At 42.4% G+C, this 21,042-nt stretch overlaps 1 protein-coding gene across 1 annotated transcript in view; it reads left to right on the forward strand.

Moving 5' to 3' along the window:
* Crp (transcription factor cropped) overlaps positions 1–21,042 on the forward strand; it is a 142,303-nt gene that overhangs the window by 105,941 nt on the left and 15,320 nt on the right. The window contains exons 3-4 of the mRNA XM_071703971.1: positions 17,511–17,664; positions 20,590–20,858. Of these exons, the coding sequence (XP_071560072.1) occupies positions 17,511–17,664; positions 20,590–20,858 (423 nt within the window). The remainder of the gene's footprint in view (positions 1–17,510; positions 17,665–20,589; positions 20,859–21,042) is intronic.

Raw genomic sequence — 21,042 nt, forward strand, 5'->3', positions numbered from 1 at the left:
AGAGGGGGGGCCGAATGGAGAATACCGCAGAGGCTTTTCAATGGAGTCGAAAGAGGAGAGTTGTAGGACGAAACCTACTATTCTGCACCGTACGTACGAGGCGGTTACACAGACAGACGCGACATCGCCCGTCGGAATATCCTCCGCGTGTCACTGCACTCTGGCCTATATTTCGCTAATGGGAAAGTCCGCGTGCTCCAATTACGTCGTTCAGGTGGTGATGGCCGGATTGGAGAGAACTGCAGCAGCAGCAACCGCGATCTCTCTCTCCCTCCCTCCCTTCCTCCCTCCTTTTCTCCCCGCTCTCTTCACCGCTCTATCGTCCCACTTAGTATCCTCGTAGTAATTAATACGTCTGCCAGCTCTAAAAGAGGCAAACCCCGCCGGCGAAGTTAGAGTCGGTGACCTCGTGCTTCGATTTTACGAGAAGGAGAGAGAGAATGCGAGCGGGTGAACGCTTCCTCCATCGGGAAATTCGAGGTAGCGCAGCAGCGCGTGCGGACCGACGATGTCGATGGACACGCCCGAAACGAAAATAGTGAACCAAGTGAAAAAAACTGACAGTATACGAATAATAATACGTGAAGAGAGCTTTGTGTCTCCTTTAAAAATGCCATAAACTTGAAGACGATATTTCATTTCTTCATCAAAAGTAACAACGGGAAATGAAAAATTTGTCTTCTGTCTAAACAGTATAAGTGTTCGAGCCTTAAATAATCTCTACATTCTATATAGAAACTTTCATAAGATAGACATTTGATTAAAAATATTTCTTCGGTATAACTTAATACTCTTCCCTCACGAGCCGAGTTGAGAACCCTGAAGAATGTTGTTATTTTTCACTGATCGATATTCCGGCTCGGCGCGTAACTGGTCTGACATCTTCACCGCGTGAATTAGCCGCGTCGCCTGAAATCGCATCAAGTTCCGACCGAGCGAAACAGGTTGTACGACGATGCGAAAATAAATAACGCCGCGAGATACATTCGCGGGACGTCTCGTTACATAGTCTAGTTCTGGAAAAGGAGCCTGCACGACGTGAGTCTGATGGCCCACATTATGCGCGATATCGATGCGATCGGCTGATCGCGAGAGACGCGTTGGCGTCGCGGTCAGAGCGAGCGACGTCAAACGAGGCGGCAACGATGACAGCGACAAGCTAAACTCGGCCTTGCGTATGTTCCGACGCTATCGAGGATTATCGACACGATCATAATTTCGCTAGATTAAATCAGCCGTATGCTCAATTCCTCTCTCCCTCCTGTATCGCCGTTTCTTCCTCTTCCCTCGGGCATGATTTTTGCTCGCCGCTTGCTCCCGCCTCTGGAGTTAATAGCTTGCGATTTTCTCTTCTCAATTTCATTCGTTGAAAATTATTTTCTCGCGATAATATGCGAAATTTTGTGTAATTTATCGGAATCAATAATTCTGACGTACCCATTTTATTTTAGAAAATCGAGATATCTGAGCATCTCGAGCACATCTGTAGCAAGATGCAAAGATAGATGCAAGATCAATCGATTTTACGTCTATCATAAAGTTTTTGAACTCTCTCAGTGACTCAGAAAAGATATACGAGAAACAGCGTATTTAATTGGACAGCGTTATGCAAAAGGTACGTTAACTCGCAGAATTTAAAAAAAAAAAGAGAAACGAATTGTGCACGTAGCCGGGTCGGCAACTCTGTACTTTAAACTTAATTCGCTTGCAACTACTACTTTGTGGACGAACTCATTTTTGCATAAAGCCGTCCAATTAGCGCGCTTCTTGCAGCTTAGAACGAGTATTATGCGTCGGACCATAGAAACGTCCGAGTGGAACGAGGCGAACCGCAGGGGGGAGATCCGCGATTTTATTATCGTCCTCCTGTAATCACGGTTTCAACGAATAACAACACGTACGACGGCGTGTCCCGTGTCTCGACGCAGTGCAATCCTTTGCCGGCCGACGCGCCGCGATAGGTCAAAGACGAATTCAATTGGACACGGCGCGCCGCGTGGCTTAATGATCGGTCATTATTGCGATCTCATCGGTGTGATAGTTATTATCATGTTTAACGACTCGCGCTCCTCTCGAGCGTCAATACGCGCGTATATACGCGGGCCGCGCTTGATCGATGCGCGTCGTGTGCATCGCAATCGGTATAAGTTAATGATACCTTTCCACCACGCGCGGGACAGAAGAGAAGTAAATGTGTCTGCATATTTTGCAATCTCTATTGATCTCGCTGATGTACGAGCTTCGTCGGGGGCCTGTTATTAATCAGGCGCTACAAACAACCCCATTTGCTATCCATAGGATTATTAAGAAAGCGAACTTATCGTGGAATTGACTCTGTCAGGTTTTAACTCAACCTTTGGAGAACCGAAAGGCGACTTTGCACAACGTGTTTAATGCTCGATGCTTGCGTTTCACTGTTAAAAATGTCCGCGATTGTACAAGAAAGGATTAATACAGCTGACACATGTCGAGTAATAAATATAATGTATCGTAGTTTAATTCAAATCAAGAATCACTGGTGATTCTGTCTAGTCTTTTCTACTATTTGAAACGATATCTTCAGAATTCGAAAAATGCAGTCTCTTCAATTGTAGTCGGTGTATCCGCGGGTGTCCGTTTTGAAACGCGACACCGCGTGCTCGTTTGACAGCCGCGACAGAAGCGGGAACAGGATCGCGAATGCAGCGCGCGGGGAAAGGGAAGGCGAGGGAAGGGCCGTTTTGCGAGAAAAAGGTGACATTTCAGCTAAGTTTCGCGGTTAGACCGCAGTCGCGGTGTTGGCGGCGTTCGCGGTTGGTGAGGTCAGTGGCGCTCTGCACCGACGGCGACTGTCGGTGCCTAGCCTCGGAAAATCGACGCTATAAATAGCACTTCGTCGGCCGATAATAGAACGCCGCCGTTCTACGAGACGACAGAGAGCGGCCGTCCCGCTTTCGCCGGTCGTTCGGTCGGTCGGTCGGTCGGTTGGCTGGCCGTCGTTCCTTGCTTTGATCGGTTGCGTCCACGAAATTACCTATTTTCCTGACAGCCCTTTGCCGCGACGCATCCCACGTTTTCTCGGAACCCTCGGTGTCGTTCCACGCATTCACATTTCGTGGAGTTTGCTGCCCCGCTGATTTTCTTATTCTATATAAATTTACGCGCTACATTTTATTTCGTAAATTCGGAATCTTGTCTATAAATTACAAATGTGCATTTGCTCGTGACGCGAAGCGACATTAGCGTTTACCGTATTCCGAATATCTTTTTGCAAGTAGTTTTGAATGTGTCGGTTACGCCATCGATTTCATCCGTTTTATTTACGTAGAAATACCGTTAGACAGTATGCACACTAGTGTGAGCTTATGCGTATTCGTGTTCCTGCTCTTAGACGATTTCTCAGTTGTACGCTTTATCGGAGTGCGTACGTGCGTACGCGCGAACGACCTGTACGTGCATAAATGCACCCGCTCTCTGCCTCTCTCTCCTCCTCCTCGCCTCTTTCTCGTGTACATTGCAAACAGTAACATCGTTACCGCGTCTTGCCAACGATCGCCACGATCGACTGTCGCCAGGGCGCGGCACGCTATTGCAGCAACCACAAGATGCAAATTGAATCGACTGGCGTATAAATGTGGCGCCATAATTGCGCTATAATTATCCTTTTTCCCTGGGGAAAAATAATATTGATCGAAAAACGAAAAGAGATTACAAAGAGATTAATATTATTATTTTTATTTGTTCGCCCATATAGAACGCGTATAAATAACTTTTCAATTTTATACGAAAGTTGGGCAAGAGTCGGGAGGAGTAATGTCGCGACTTTGTCGAGCGTGCTACGGGATGAAAATGTATTTTCTAAAGCGGAACGGTTCCTCTCGAGAGTGCTCTCGTCACGCCCGAAAGGGCTGTGCAAACGGTTTAACGGAGTGACATCGTAAGAGTGTGACTTAGCGCCGCGACGCCTTGACGAGAGAGGCGGAGACGAGGACGAGGGCGAGGAAGGAGCAGCCGGAGATCGTCGGGTGAAGCGAGACGAAGGGATTCGCAATGTAGCAAGCGCGAGAGAAAGAAGGAGAGAAAGAGAGGAGAGGGTGCACTCTCTCGTAGTAACGTGCCGATGGAATGACAAGCAGCGGCGGTTGAATCTTTAATCTCTCGCGACGCGAGATATTAAAGTTTCTCGAGGGCTCGGCAACTACTTGGCCCGCGCCACGCTGAAATGGGGTTTAAGTTCGATAGGCAGCAGCGCGCGCGGGGCTTGCCACTGCGATATCGATGGTCGCTTTTTAATGCATAAATAAAAAGACCTATCGATGGCGCGCCGATTACCTCCTGCTATCGGTTCGATGATTTTCTGCCTGTGTACTCATCTGCTCACTCTCTCCATGAGACCTCGTCTGCTTATCGTGGCGAAGTAGAAGCCCTTATTACGCTCATTACGATCAGGAATTCGAAATGGAGTTTGCGTGCATGATCTTGTCGTGAGGGATCCCTTGAGAGATAATACAGAATCAGGTTTGTTGAAAAAGGATGAGCTATAATGATATGTAGAATACGTTATATAATTGAGCTAAAAATTGTATATAACTCCTATTTATAATTTATTAAATAATTTGTTAAATAATAAATTTTAATAATTTTATTTATCAATTGTTAATAAATATAACAGATTAATATTTTTTAATACTTAAATATTTCGCACAGATATTACAAAAGTATAATAATCTTTCGCAATTCATGCTAATAACACAGATTACTCAAAACAATTCTGTTGTGAAATCTTTAAGATCTTTTCCGTACGTGGCTATTTCGAATAATTCATTCTAGTCACTGTAGAAGGAAGAAAGAGAGAGAGAGAAAGGCATCTCGCATACCGTAGGCAACGATAATTTCCATGATAGACGAACGATCGTTTCATGGTCGTGGAATGCAAACAAACCATGTTCAAGCATCGAGCCTTTCCCTTCTTTCGCATCCTTCCTATGTTCGGTATCTCTGCGCGCGTGTGCCTTCAAGTCTGGTTCACACGCGAGCCTCGCGCAGGTTTTGCCATGCACCTTGACACTGAGGAGCTTTTACAAGCACCTTTGACTTTCACAGGTTGTGATTATCAGCATAATCATCTTAGGCCTCGAACGGACTTTTCATTTTTCGCTGAATGTCGAAACATCGCCTTTGATAATATGCAATATAAATATGCAATACCGTTAAGTTACTAGTACATATTCTAAACATCTTAGAGTAACAACAGCACAATTTTTAGCGACTAAAGTTCAGCACTTTAAAGAATCTTACTGGCAAATTCTTTATGGCAAGATTAGCGAATATTAAATAGGAATCAGGATAGCAAGATTGTAATTTGAACATATTTGCACGATTTAAAATCAATCTAGTTTTGATTCAACGAGAAGATATATGTTCCGCATTTCGCAACGGATACACGTCGTTTCCGTTTTCGGACGACGTTGCCAGACAGCCGGTGCGCGACATCCTCATTGGAATATTCAGCCGGGTCTCGCCTGCATAAAAAGATAGCGGAGTGAGATAGCGCGGGTAAGTCGCGTGAGACCGCGTCAAAATTCACAAAGTCCGTCCGAAGGACTTCGGCTCGCCGCGCTGGCCCGTTGTGAGCGGGCCCGTACGTTCGCCGCGTTTCACTGTCCTTGTCGACAGTCAAGGTCATGGTCGTCCGCACGCCCGGTGCCTCCGCGACTCTCTCGGCATCCAATGGGAATCGCGTATCCCATAAACGGCCACGTGCTGCCTGCTCGCTGCTGCTGGTACCGCGCGGCACAATTCACGATGCGAGCGTGTCCGATTCCAACGACGAATGTGTGCGACTAGTTTCCCTGGTTCTGGCCTGGTACACCTTGCCTTACCTTGCAACAGCGTGTAAACATACACGCGAGCGTGCGTAGACCCTCCGCGTACTCTGGAAATTCAACGTCAGGGACGTTTCCACGGATGCAACCGTGCGACGTCCGTGTAGACCGTGCATGTTCCCATGGCTCTGCGCGCGGTAACGCAAGGCGCTCGCTTTCGCTCCGCGTATTCCATACCGGACATCGTTATCCGGCGCTAAAGATAACACTGAATGTATACGTGAGGGCGGCGTTCTATTATACGACGAATATTAAGATATTACGTTGCTTCTTGAGGAGACTGAAATAGGTAGACAAAATATGCAGAAGAGAAGGGAAAAAGATCTTATTTGCAGTTTATCACTTAGGAACTAAACTCGCTTACCAAGCATTAAGATCGATACGATAATCGAACGTATCCGCGGTATATATCTTCATTAGCGATACGTTTGCATATGTATATCATGGAGTTGCTTTGCAATGTACGATGAACGCGTTAAAAAAAAAGCGTCGGGGTTTAATTTTCCTTGCAAGAGGTCGATTCTCTTATCGGCAATTATCGGTGCGTCCACGTATATGCGTTACGTATATTTTATGTCGACCGGACTATTACCGCCATCATTTTATCCCGATTATCGTAGAATTAATACAGTCATAAATCTGCTATTACGAGCGCGGCGCGAAAAAGTTCGGGAAGCTCGGCGTTTCTCACTGTCGCGATAATGAAACCGAGTGCATTATACCGAGCGGTCCTCAATCGAGGAAATCAGGGAGGAGATAAACCCTTAATTTCCGCGCATTGAGACCCCGCCGTTAAACGAGCCACGATTCGTCTCGACGCTATTCGATTTCGTAGACGTAATAACGTCGCAGGCACTTAAGACAACCGGCCAATAGCCGGCGCGGCGATTTGTCTCGCGCGAAATGACCTCCGACTTCCGAACGTCGCCAATCGATTATGCCATCAAAGTAAATCTACAATCGAGTATGATTTTTACGGTTAAAATTATACCATAATAATAGGATGATTTATCTCTATACAAATCTGAACGAGATGTAAATTTACTCGCTGAATGGGGCAGTTGTTTGAGTTTTGTTTTACAAATATAGTATTTGCGAGGCAATGTACGGTGACGAAAACACGGTGACAAAAGTTTATCGACCAGGTAATGTACGCTCCCAATCCGATCGGATGCGAGTCGGGTGCGAGGCCATTGTCGTCGATTGCGACAGCTTATCTGTCCTCCTGTGGGACACGATAAAGCACGATCGGACAAATGGCAGCGCGCACCTCCGCCGGAGCTTTTGAAGCTAGTCGACCGAGTCTGGTAACCGCGATGCATACAGAGATGAACAGCGCAGTACGACGACCAACGAGTCGAATCTCTCTCGCATATCCGTTCTCACGAGAGAACCGACTGACACTCGATCGCGCTCCTGGAATCTCGCGTGAAGAGTGTCGGGTGCACGCGAACACGCGGTCAAACACGCCACGTCCACGCCGCTAATCTGCTATGCGTGACGCGATACCAAAACCGCCGCTCTTTTGTGAGCGATTCTCGCGATTCTGCGGAGATGTTACTGGTCGTTCGGCTCAAGCCGAGAGTTCGTTCGATTGCAATCCAGAAGGAATCTCGAACGCCTTCGGAATTCTTATTCCAAGAAAACATATCTCTTTCCAGTTTTTACATCGTACAGTCTGAATAGAAAAATGTTCTGTTTTAATTCTTAGACAGTTTAGTTGATATATCGACAAATAATGCTTTTAATTAGAAATATTTTGTCATTACAAAAACAGAATTTAAGCACGACAAAATTAAATAAGCATTTAAAGACGGTTATCGTTTAATTGAAATATATAAATATATTAAATTGCCATTTTTCTAAAAAGAATAATAAAGCCTAATGACTATCAAGTGCACGAAGTGACCTTGGCCTTGACCATGAACCAGCTTCGTGGATTGCGAATCGCCGGCGTCGCTGTCACGGTAGCGGTCGGGGCGCCAGCTTATCTGCTCAAACACATCGAATCTGGAGCGCGCTAACTAATTACCGGCTTTTCCATGAGTCTGGCTGAGGCCAGTAATTGCATACCCGTCGCACTATCGACGGTGATTCTCTCCCGGGAACGCAGCCGCGGCTCGCCATCAGGGTGCCCGGATCAGGCTATCAGGTGCACGCTCTCGTCCTCGTCATTCGGACTTTGTCTTCTCTTTTGGCGCTTGTTTTCTTTCAAGCCCGTTGCTCGTTTTGCACATGACTTTCGCAAACATGTTTGCTTCGTGGACTCGTTAATGTCCCTCTTATTATTCTTGATTATTATCTAGAACATGCATACTTATTCACATCTATCATATCGTGTGACATGGTGCTTTTTTTAACCAATAAATTTTGGAAATTTTTTCTTTTAAGAAAATGTTGCATATTTATAGCTTAGTATTTTATGAAAAGATACTTGCTGTACGTTTGCAAAAGTCCTTGCATCTTAGAATTGAAATATTTTGTAAAAAAATGTCGTAGATTGATGCCTCGCCATTCACGTGAGATAAAATTGAAATAAGGATAAGTGGCACGGTAGATTGAGAAAGCCATCCCGAGATTTGGTCACATTTCGTGCTGTTCAACGTTATGTTTCCGAGGAATGCAATATTATCGTTCTCGCTCGAGCCTTAAGCCGATTTGTGTTATCGGCGTTCCTTGTTCCTTCCAGCCGAAGGAGTTCACGAAATCCATCTTTCTCTTCGTCGCGCTTTGAAGTATCGCTCTGCGTTAACGTGATTGGCGTTTTTGCTATCTTAACCCTCTGGCTATTACGCACCATTATAGTGGCTTCCCGTTAACTGATTCTTTGTAATGAAACGCCACTGGTCCGCGTTTCTTTGGATGCAATTAAAAGCATTTGTTTTGAAAACCAAACAAACCTCGGTAATTTTTAAAATATTCTTCGTGCATCGATGCGAAGCTATTTTAGAAGAATAAATTACCAAATTTAAAAGTAAGTAACTTAAGTGAATAATTTAACCCGTCTGCATCTCACAAAGGACAAACGGATCGTGGAATGCGACGCTGTTTCGTGAGATGCTATCGGATAGCGTCGTGCGCCGAACGGATTATCCGCGGCAAATTTGTCCGTAACTAGAGTATCGCTGGAAATCCCATAAGCCAGCGACTTAGCGCCTTCGGATATTTGTCGATCCAATGCGCGTCTCCAAATCCGGCAGAGGGTATATGTGTCTGACCTACTTCTAGCGCATTGCTGATCCGATTATTCGAATCTTCTCGTTTAAGAACATTACGATTACAGTCGGCGTAGTTGTGTTGGATAACAACGTGAGAATAGGCAAGAAAATGTCTTCTCTGAATCGATCGGCATTTAAATAAATAAGATTCTTCTTAAAACATTTCTTAATAATTTCACACAGTGGCTTACGTTTCGCATATAACGTTTCCCAGAAATCGCGCTTTGATTTCTTGAAAATCGTGGGACTCTGACATTTCCGTAATGACTACGAGTAAATTGATTTAGCCTGGTTGTATGTCAATTCACGCGCAATAGAGTGTATATTATATCGAGGCAATAAATTTGGATATTAAGTTCTTTATTTTTTAAGAGTACTCCGCGATACGCGTTTTCTTAGAAGTCTGTATCGGATAAATCATGTTCAACATTAATAATTGTCGACCTGTAAGGAAGAGTTTCGGAGATTTAAATAGTTTATTATTTATTTTATTTATACAAGATGGAGATAACAAACTTTATGATTAATAATTAACAAATACATCAAATGGAATTAAGAATGTATATAAAATAAGGACATTCTCTCGCTATGTGTTTCTAATCATACGAAGATTACGTCGCTCTGGCGAAATGACGGCGCGGTGTGCAATACGCGCGCGGCCGTTAATATCGATTTATCGAGAACGCACGCATAACTCTCCTCTCCCGCGCACGCATTCCCACGTGCATTCCTGCCGGCTGCATTTTATAGCCGAGGCGAACTCCCGACGTGGTCTAACAACCGCGCGAGGAGTATGTTGAACCGTGGCAAAGTTGTTACGTGGACATTATGTATTTATGTTAATGAACTCACGGGAACGCGATCGGACACCGATCGAGCGCGCGCGGTCCTCGTTCAAGACCGACACGTAAAAGTTCGCGTCCCTTCGCGGACAGGAATAACCCGTGACAGGCTTCGAACGCATCTTCCGCCGGATCAAGTCGAATATGTCGATTCGTCAGCTTGCCCGATCGCGATCGGCTTCCGGTGAACGTCCGTCGTCAGCCGTCTTTGCTCACTCGGTTGAATTAAGCTCCAGCTTCGCTCATGCGTCGATTGATAAAGGTGACGAATGGACACTCGTCCGGACATTTATGCGATATTCCGACACGGATTTCTGCCTGATAAATTGGACTCTATTGTACTCATCGACTAGAAATATTTCTCTTACTTAAAAAATATAAGCACTAATCTGTTCCTCGCGGTTATATAATAGCTTATTTCATAGTTATATCATATAATCATGTTGTATTCTAATTAACATCTTCTAATTACCACTTTGTTTGTTTTTGTTGCAGGTATGTGTGAAAAAAAAATCATCTTGGCGCCATAAACTAAGTCAACCTGTATCGTAAGAATAACATTTTTTAATTTTTCTTTATGATTTTTTTATATGTAAGTTGAAGAAATTTATTATGCAAATTATCAGTTTTTTCAATTATTGCCCGATGGAAATTACTAGACACATTAATCGAGTATATTAAATGTCAGTGTTTACGATCTTATTATTTATTACTTGATAACAAGTCAGTTCTATAATTGGCCAAGGTAATCGACATTAAGTCGCTTCTGTTTATGAAACTCTTCAATTTCTCATGCTGTATTATAATAATTATTTATTTTAATTGATCAATTCTTACTAATATGTTAATGACGATAACAAGTCGCGTTTTTTTTCCCTTTAATCGACATGCCTCTCCGGATCGTGTTAAAACTCGAGAATAACGAGTCGAGTCACACAGGGAGTAATGTCCTCGAGTGCACGTACGAGAGTGCACCACGCTCAGAATGCAGTTGCATAACACCACGACTGGTCATTCTTGTCCGACACCTTCATTTCTCTTTCCCTTCTTCCCTTTTTGTCTTTTAGCTTAGCTTTACGCCTCGACGTCATTCCTTACTTTTTCTTAATCATCTCTCGTTTCTCTTGACGTTTCAGTTTACGATCTTATTTAACGAGGCGACGCAAAACTGTAATTGCGGATAAACATTAGTACTCTTTGCATTTTTATGAAAGTGAATAGAGATAAATAGATGAAATTGTGCTTGTGAACCGAAATCTTCTTTGAGCAAAACGGTAGCAAATATTATCGAACAAAGTATTTATAATAAACATAAAAGAACAGAAAAAGAAAGAAGATACACAAATATTACAGACAACGAAAAGTTAATCACATTCGAAAGACATTCATCTTCTCGTTAAGTTTTCCGTCGTGTTCATACACTTTGACAGCAGATGGAATAATTGTAGAGATTTTCCATTTGTAAAGGGATTAATAGCAGCACGGGGGGAGACGGTTTTAATATACTCACTATCTCTCGTGCGAGATCGGAATGTGCACTGGCAGTCGTTTTAACGCGATCTTAAAAATTAACTTGCGCTGACGAGCGGGAACCATTCCGACCACTTTGGAAGATGTACTATCCGCGGGATATTATTCGCGCTCGTTTCACGGTATGACAGTCCCGTCGTGTACAAGGAGACGGCAATAAACGTTTTTAATTACAGTACGACGCGTAGAGCGCTTTGAGACCGCGACGTAAAAATGGGGACGACGAAGAAGCGAACGGGAAGGGTAGGACGCAGGGTACGTGACGGTGGAGCGCTTCGCGGGAAACGTATTTTCGTTCCCGCGCCCGCAAAACGGAAAATGCACTCTCGTGCCGACGTCTGGCGCCGCGACGCTCCGCCGCAATGTACCGTGACGGACGAACAAAAATGCGCCCGATTTATAATTTCCCGTCGTGGGGTAATAGCGAAGCGTACGCGGCGAAACGCGAAATATCTCTTCCGCGGGAATATTATACTTCTAGGTACTCGAACGTTGATCAAGCTCTAGTGGGATTTCAGCGGCGCGCGAGATCGCGAGGATATGTCCAGTAATAACTGTGCGATTATAGGAAATTATATGTTTGCGTTAGAGAGACAAATAATAGGCGACTTTCGCTATGACTTCAACCGCAAGTGCAAATTAGGTAAAAAAAAGTCCGTTCAGTCATCGATATATACTATTATTTTCTTCTATATATGAGTTGCATTGTGAGAACTCATTTCGTGTACAGATTGTTTAATTTCTACCGCATTATTTATAAAGTTTAATTCGAAGTTCAGTTCAAAAATTTCAAAAAGAATTTAATTATATATATAATATATATTAAAATATATACATAGGTATGTCTTATTTTGAAATGATTGCAAAGAGCTCTCGCGAATATCGATTTTCGTTAATCGAAACCGTTTTTAGCGGTTCTGTCGAATTGTCTGATTATTGTCCAGTCAAATCGGAGGAGATTGGCCACACTATGCGACGTAAGCGCGAAATTCCGCGTTTTGTATCGCATATTGTATCGCGATTTCGTCACCGTAAGCGAAAACGGACACCAGTCGTCTTTCAACGTCCGGTCCAGCGTTCAGTTCGTCCTAGCCGCTGCGCCATCGTGGGGCCGGTTCGAATTTCTGGCATCTCTGGTTTCGTCTTGAGACGCGGCCGCTTACTTAGCATATACGGCGCATGGCCACAAAGGGTTTCCTTCCAGGAAGGCGCTTCGAAAACGACCGCGCAGCCTACGGGGCCGCCTTTTTATCTTCCTTGTATAAAGTACCGGCCTGACCTCGCTTCCTCGTTACCTCATTCGCCGAGAATCCTAATTAGGCCGCGCGTATCCTCACATTTGGTTCTCTCGGCGAAATACATAATCGCGTATTGCGACATTCGGACAAAAAAATGAATCATGAAACGACAAGGAAGAGGCGGGGAAAAATAAGTGGAGTATAGTAATTTATTCCAAATAGTAACAGAGAAAGATGATTTGCATGCGGTACAAGAAATAAATGTAACAAAGAAATTCTAATGAACGATCAAGATTTTTGTTATACCTCTATGCGAGGTTTTATTATTGAGATATGTCAGAGATTTTATTATTGAAATATATTCTAGAATCTTGATTATATGATTGAATTATTTAAATTTCTCTCTTTATTTCTTACACGATCGCGGAAGTGAAGTGCAGGAGAACTTAGTTAAACCATCAGCTACAGCTAAATTAAGTGAGAGATGCTCTTTTACGGAAATTGATAACTAATTATTTACCAAATTACTTTGCGGAATGTTAATTTCATGCGCCCCCTCTCCGTGTTTTTGCCACGCCAGCCGAGAACGCGTTTGCCGAGCGAGCTTGCCGCTTTTATAAGCAGGGTAATTACGATATAATAATAACGGCGGGCGTCGTGGCGCGGCGTTTTGCACGGTGAATCATTGGCGCCGTTCCGCCTGCTCGAAAATTTTCGTTCGTGCATATTATGTAATTAAGCGCGTAGAATGTACGGCGCGATAACAGCAATTAATTACGGACAATCCGGACCGCGTCGTCCTGCGAAAGGAAACAAGTTAAGTGCGCTTATGAGTTAGATTTAAATAGAATTATTATTAATTCTACGGTTATTACAGTTATTTAACTCTTGTTACCGTCGGACGTAATATAAAAATTGCGAGAAATTTTTATTCGAGCAGATTACTACTAACAGAGGAAAATTGTACAGACGAAAAATGTAATAATATATAATGAAAATTTTAATTACGAGTCTTTCACTGAACTTTTCGTGTGGATACCAGAATTATCGCTGTAACGCATAAAAATTCTAGCAATGCGTTAATTATATTATTCAAACGATATGGCACCTTATGTGATTACTGATTATCGTACCTTCTGATCTCGTTTCCATTGATCTGCTACCACGGTGGCAATTTGTAATCGGGAACGACGATAGAGAAGAAGGTGCAAACGGGAACAATAGAGCGTAGGGCAACCATGATAGAGAGCGGGGAATTCCTGTTGGATTTGCGCGCAGAATTGCAAACGATCGCGCGAGTGCAGCCGAATGAGGGCGAGTTCGGTAGGGTCTCTCTTTCCCCCTCTCCTTTCTCTCTCTCTCTCTCTCTCTCTCGAATGTATCGGCGCGTTCGTGTTTTGGAATGCCGCCGCCGCCGCTGCAACAAGAAGAAAGCGATTTCGATTCCATCGCCATGGCGGCGGAGAGACTCTACGGGAAAGTTCTCGCAGGCCGAAGAAGGAAAGGCTCGACGTGGAGAGCCGAGCCCTTGGAGGGAGCGAGGAAGAGGGAGAAAGTGTGAAAGGGAGCGAGCGCAAAGGTGTGCGGAAGGGCGAGAGAGGAGGAGGCTGCACACGTAGTAGTAGTGACCAGTCATAGAATGCCACGGCTTGTGTTGCGTGCAACGACAACGGCGTAGAAGCGCGTCTTTTCAAGAGTTTCTTAGATCACTTTTTACACGAAAAGAAATTTATATAACGCTTAGCGTTACCGTTTGCGTTAATCCTCGTACGCTCAAAATGCCGAATTTTTACATTTAAAATTGCAAGAAAGAAAATCAATAATTTGACTGTTTTTGGAGCACAACTGCAAAAACAAGTTGAGAGAGCGAAAAGATTGAGTTGAGAATTTATTAAAATTTATTAAAAGAAAAAGGAGTTACTCAATATCTTCTATGTTCAGTGGAAAAATATATTTTTGCGATAACTAACGCGCGTTCGCGCTCACAATACGCAACATCTCTTCGTCGATTATTTGAGGGGAATTGTGAGCTTCGTGGAAACGAGTTCAGCAGGTGGGGTCACGAACTCAGGCACGCGATCGCGCGTTACAGCGGATTTTCCTCTCTTTCGATCGCCAGCTGCCAGCATTATTTCGCCCTTCTCATCTTGTACCTCCCATATCGATCGCGGCGTATTGTCATCCCATTCAGACGCGAGGGACTGCAGCTGTCGTACTCTAAACTTTTCCTGACGACGGAGATCGGAGGCGCAATAATCAACGAATTAAAAGTCCATTTGTGCGCTCTAATTTTTAGTTCTTTTATTTAATTGTCATTATTGTTATGAATATAAAAGAAAATCGAATTCCAATATGGAAATTTGCTGAATTAGAATTATTGTTAATGCATCTCCAAGTTAAAATTATTATTCCGAATACAAATTAGGCAGCTAGGGGACGAAACTTGCGGCTTGTTTGAGAAAGAGAAGGTTGTCCCGTGCGCTATAAATCGTTACCTGCGGATAACATCGTCCCCCATCATCGCCGCCGCCATCGCCGCTGGCGAGCGGCCTTGGCCTGCGTCGGGTTTTACAGAGCGATTCGGCTAACAAGAATTCGGCACGTGCATTGGAGCTTGGGCTGAGCAGACCGTAGAAACTGCGTGCGAGAGCCACGGTCTTCCGGCCTGGTAATCGACGCCAACCTGTTCCATGAGATTCTTTTTATTCCGCTCCCGAGAAAGCAAAAGTTGGCCGTGACGCTCTCGACCTTCCGCGGCTCGACTCGAAAAACGCGTTTAAGCAATTAATAATTAACCGCGAGTATGAATGAACTCCATCGATTATCTTTTTTATCGCCGACGCGTATCTTTGTTATATAAAACTTTTCAAATTGATATTACGAGATTTAATCGCAGGCGCGATTCCGTAATTCCGATTTTTAATCTAACTTTACAAAGCATGTCCTCCATATCACACTTTCCTGCGATTTAAACGTTCTCCGTTCTCGGCGGCGATCTTTTTTTCTCTTATCTGATCGTTGTACCTTTTTATGTAAACGAGGCCATTTTTAAATCGCTATGTACAAGCGAAAGTCGAGCAGGTGTATACTTAAACTACCAAACTCGGACATTTGATAGTTCTAAGTTTTAAGGGGATGCTTAAAAATTATGCCAACAGCTGATAAAAATAGATTCAAATTGTTTAGATTATTTTGAAAGATATATAAATACTTTATGAAGCGATTATATCTTTTAAAGAAATATTTAATAAAGTTAGGCGTAAGTTGCCTAGTAAGTTATAATCGCTCAAAATAAGATATTGTTTTTGAATTTACTTTTAGGCAATTATATCTTCAAGTAAATAGTGATTTAGATAATTACTTTGATATATTCAGGTTCGGAGTGAAATTATTCAAGACTTGCAATTTTTCTGCGTTACATATACTGATCTGATGTTATTAACTTTTATTTTAAGTATGCTTGTAGAAATGAGCGACTAAAATTAACTTATTTGTGATATTTCATTTAATGACTATTATTCCATCTGCATTTACATATCCATTTCCATCGTTTCCAACTATTTGCATATTCAAGTAGATAAAATGAAGAAACTTTAATAAAGATGTAAAGATCTGTCTGGATATGCCACACCTTATGATAAATCTTTTTTCTTAGTTTACTAAAATAAATTAATCGAGGTATATGTTTTTATTGTACTTTTTATTCTATAAAAATTCCAAAATGAGTTAATTTATCGCACAATCCACTCATCCACGTAGCTTTTTTCATATTTTTATTGTATACAAAATTTATTATCTCTATTTATTACCTTTAGTTATCATTAATTGAAAATTGATAAAATACGGACTTTTAATTTCTAAATTAAGTTGCTTAATATTTTCGCTCTTTTATTTTAGTTACGTGTTATCTAAAGTATTCTAAAGTAATTTTTTAATTTTTTTTAAAGACGTACAAGATATGTTATATAAAATTATATACATAAAGGTAGGTAAAGAGAGAAAAGGTATATATGTTAAGTCAAAAGTTGCGCGTATCAATTGCTCGATTGCTCGGGGCGGCTGGTGTCCAATTAGTGCCGAAAAAGAGCATCTCCGAGGGGGATAATCGAGCCACTGTCTTTTCTTTCCTGTTTCCCTTCAATGTAAGAACGTGACACGAAGGACCGACCGGCTGCTCGGAGAAAGGACGAGGCGGCGGCAGACATCATTCGTGCATTTATACGATCCGCGGCGTACGCGGGGCATCTGTTCGTTAACCACCTGTCGGCAGGTGCGAACCGTACACCCGGCCCCGTTACCCCGCGCAGTTGGTATCAATCGGCCCTTTTGTTTTTGCCGGTCTGTTCCTCGAAGTCATTCCCGTTTTACTACGACGTAGTACGCACGACACGCGATAGCCTCCGCCGCATGTTATCGGCCCATACGGTGTGGTCCCCTTCTTTTTCACCCTGACCACGTAAAACCCTTTAAGCTCGTGGCACGGTAAACAGGAAGTCGCCGTTCTTTTCCTCTTCCCTCTATCGATGGTCCTTCAGCGCAGGTTGCATGTGATGCGTAGGGGGCACCTGCGATCTCTCTGGATTTATCGTAAGGGGACTCGAGTCCCCCAATCTCGGTTATTCCTGACAACTTTTATTAAATTTCGATGCCTTTTCATTATTGCCAGTGTATTTCGTGATTTTGTTTTAAGCGTGAAAATAAGTTTCCGATATGATTTACTTTTATGTGTATTTTGACGCAAGAGATCGCGACGCTTTCAACGATTGAAAAATTATTACGATGAGGCAAGAAATAATTATTTTTTTATTTGTGTTACAGGCTGCGATACTCCAACAGACTGCCGAATACATATACCAATTAGAGCAAGAGAAGACACAACTGCTGTCACAAAATAGCCAACTAAAACGGTTGATAAATCAACACGAAGGTGATGTACCTATCAAGAAACGCAAACCCGATACCCAAGCCCAAGGTAATTCTTCGTCGACTTTTAAAATGAATCTATATTTTGTACAAAAATAATGATATTTTGTATGTATATTGTGCGAAAAAAATATAATTTCTATTTTCATAAATTAAAAAATCTTACAATAAGAAAGGTTCTCCATAAAAGAATGTATTTCAAGTGAAGCGTGCCGTGAAAATACAACGATAATACAAAACTGCGTCAGTAAAATATCACGGTCATTGCTTGCGCGCAAATATTTGTACGCATAAAAAGCAATGGAATTAACGTTCATCGTCCATCGTATAACGAGATTTTCCAAATGGACCTGAATTATTTATCTCTCGTGCGACCGCGATTGCAGTGTACCCGCGTGAATTTGGGATCGTAAAAGCAAAAAGCGGAAACAATCGGTGCAGAGCGCGAAAAGTTGCGCGGATATACATTGCAATCCGCTTATTTCACGGTTTTCCCGCTTTTATACGGCGCCACGTCCAAGTTTCTATAAGTTATTTCTCAATTGCGAAATTGAATTGTTGCATCTCCGAAACTTTCGCCCGAAAATAAGTAAATAACGTCGTATTTTCGAATAAACACGACTTTATAGATTTTGGCTTTTATGGTAAATTCGGCCGCGCGTCGTCACGATATATGTGCAAAAACCGGCAATCTATTTTTTTTTATTTTTTTTAAATTCATTTATAATCACCGAATCAATACATCAGTGACGATATTTCGCGGCAAGAGTGGCAAATTTTGCAAGCAAGAATTTTTTAATCTCGCGTCGACAACGTGGTCAATGCGGACGCATTTTGAGAGAGCCGTTTGTCATTTTCGCGAAAGTAATTACATTCTTCGTGACTCGGTATCACGCCGAAGGGATGTATAGGCTATTGCAGGAGGGAAGCTTAATGTAATATAACGAAGTGATGGTATCGCTTATATAATAAATAAAAAATTTCCACGAAATTTAATTTGATTTGTGAAACTTAATTCAGTTGTTATCTACGTGAAGGAGGATCTCTTGGAGGTTCCGATATTTTATTACTTTCTTGATCGAAAAACGAAGTAAGTGGAAAGGAGTGTCTTCAATATTTAAGTTGGTATTTCCAAGTATATATAATATTAAAATCTTTTGTCTTAATAATTGTTTTGTCTAAATAATTATATTAAATCCGTGACGTGTCGTTGCACATGCATCGATATTGAGAAGGTAATATCACCGGAAGGTTAAACTTTCGGGGGATTGTGTAAAGGGTCCAGAGAAACGGATAGGCAACGACAACGTCAGGATCATCCTAGAAAGTCTTTATTACTACGAGGGGCTAAATACAAGGGGCGAATTAAGGGCACTCTCCTGTTTCGACGCCGGTGGCGTTTCGGCGACGTCGCCGTCGCGGCGGTGTGCCCGTCGGAAAGTATCTGTCGCGAACTTCGGCCGAGACAATTTCAATTTCCGGTTCTATCGTAAATTAGTTTCCTCCGTTCGATGGCACGGCGATATTCAGAAAGTTCGTCGTCGGCTGTGCGACGAAGCGGATTTAATGCCGACGAACCACTTTTATCGATCAATCGCGGTTAACCCTCCCGATTGCCTTCAAATGTTTATCCCCAACATTTACAATAATTATTTGCCCGATGAAATAACGTTTCACAGTCGAATGTATGGAGAAGAAAGCTAAAATTCGTCTTGGAAATTTATTTAAATGGAGTTTGTGGATTTTCTTTAAAATTGTAGTACAATCATAACAATGAAAAATAAAGATACGTAAAGATATACAGAAAGAAGATATATTTATTCTATGCACATTTTATTTAAATGATTATAGGAGAGTCAATTAAAGTCATAGGTCATAGGTATTTAAAATGAGAAATAAATAATTGAACGTTATAGTGTAATGAGAATTTAATTTTTAATATTCCTCGTAAAACCATATAATGAATTGAAAACATTAAAAATAATTTAACAACACATCTCTTTTAAATCCGTATTAAGCCGGGGAAAAAAATGAGAACCAACGCCAACGGCGCCCGAGGTCGCGATTGCGATCTCGCTGATAACAATAGCCGATAATCACAATTACCGTTGGAAATCACATTAATTAATAAATGTTTGGTTGATTGAAAATGTTCGCAAGAACGATGCACAATTTGCTGCACCGTTACCGCGTTGTAATCCACTGTAATGTTCTACGATGTCAAATAATGTGCAAATGAAGTGACATATAGGAACGTTACATTCACTTCTCTCTAATATAACATCGAAACAAATGGCCTGGCCTTTGATCCGCGCGAAGTGTAACGGTCTCTATATTTGCTCTATATCGTAAATAGTGACCAGATTTAATTTCGCTCACGATCTCGCATTCATTTATATCACGCGGGACGGGTTGTATTCATTTGTACACTGGCATGTCCGCCGGAAATCTAAAATACGTTCCGAAAGTTCATTGCGGTTATTCGCCGACTGTAATCCGATTTTACGAGCCTTTCTCATAAATTAGTTTCATAAAAACATCGAGTCGTTTTACCGTGAAAATTGTTTTTTACGCGCAGCTATTTATCTAACTCCATAACTTTGTGTAAATGTCGCGATGTTTGAAAAGTAAAGGCAATCACAGATGCGAAAAGAATTTTTGATAATTTTGCTTTGTTTTGGTCGATCTTAGCGCTGATCAATTGAGCCCAGGGGATCGATCACGTAATTTTACGTGAAACTTTTTACTTTTTACTTTTCGCTCTATCCATTCCGCGTGAACTTTTTTTATTATTGACGAAATCACGTTTCCACGTTTCGTCGAGTTACATGACCACGAGTTTATGTGAAAATTTTCACATTTCACGTTTCCACTCTAGGGGGAAAATTACGTGATCGCTACCCTGATGCGCCTATTTACTGGAAGATATTGTGATTTAATTTCTCTCTCATTTCGGTTTCTTCTGCTTTCACAGGTGTTGTCGTTAGTGTACCAATGCACGTCAGCGAAAGCGGCGACGAGGGCTTGGGCAGCATGTCCCCCGAGCCGTTGTCGGTAATCACAGTGCCCACAGAGGTACCACAACATTCCGTTGTGAACCCCGACGTAGAGCAGCTCAAGCGACAGCTAGAAAGGGAGCGTCACGCGAGACTGCATTTAGAGAAACAGATGAGAGCAATTCAGACCCAGTTGTATCCAGAGAGATTCCGGGACAATCAGCTAATCACTTATCAGCCCCACGAGGTAACGTTTCTCTTTGGCATTGCTTTCATTAATTTTTTAAGAACTGAAGTAAAAGTGGACGCTTTTGTGCAAAAATTAATCGATAAAATATTAAGAGAAGAAAAATGGGTTACGCAATGGAATTGGATCAGCAATATAGAACTTTGCGTGTAAAATTGTGATTGTAGAAAACGTTATAAAAGCA

This window comes from Temnothorax nylanderi, unplaced genomic scaffold (genome assembly GCF_030848795.1).
Source record: "Temnothorax nylanderi isolate EJ_2023f unplaced genomic scaffold, tnyl_v1.0 TNYL_tig0038_pilon, whole genome shotgun sequence".
In the NCBI taxonomy this organism is placed as follows: Eukaryota; Metazoa; Arthropoda; class Insecta; order Hymenoptera; family Formicidae; genus Temnothorax; species Temnothorax nylanderi.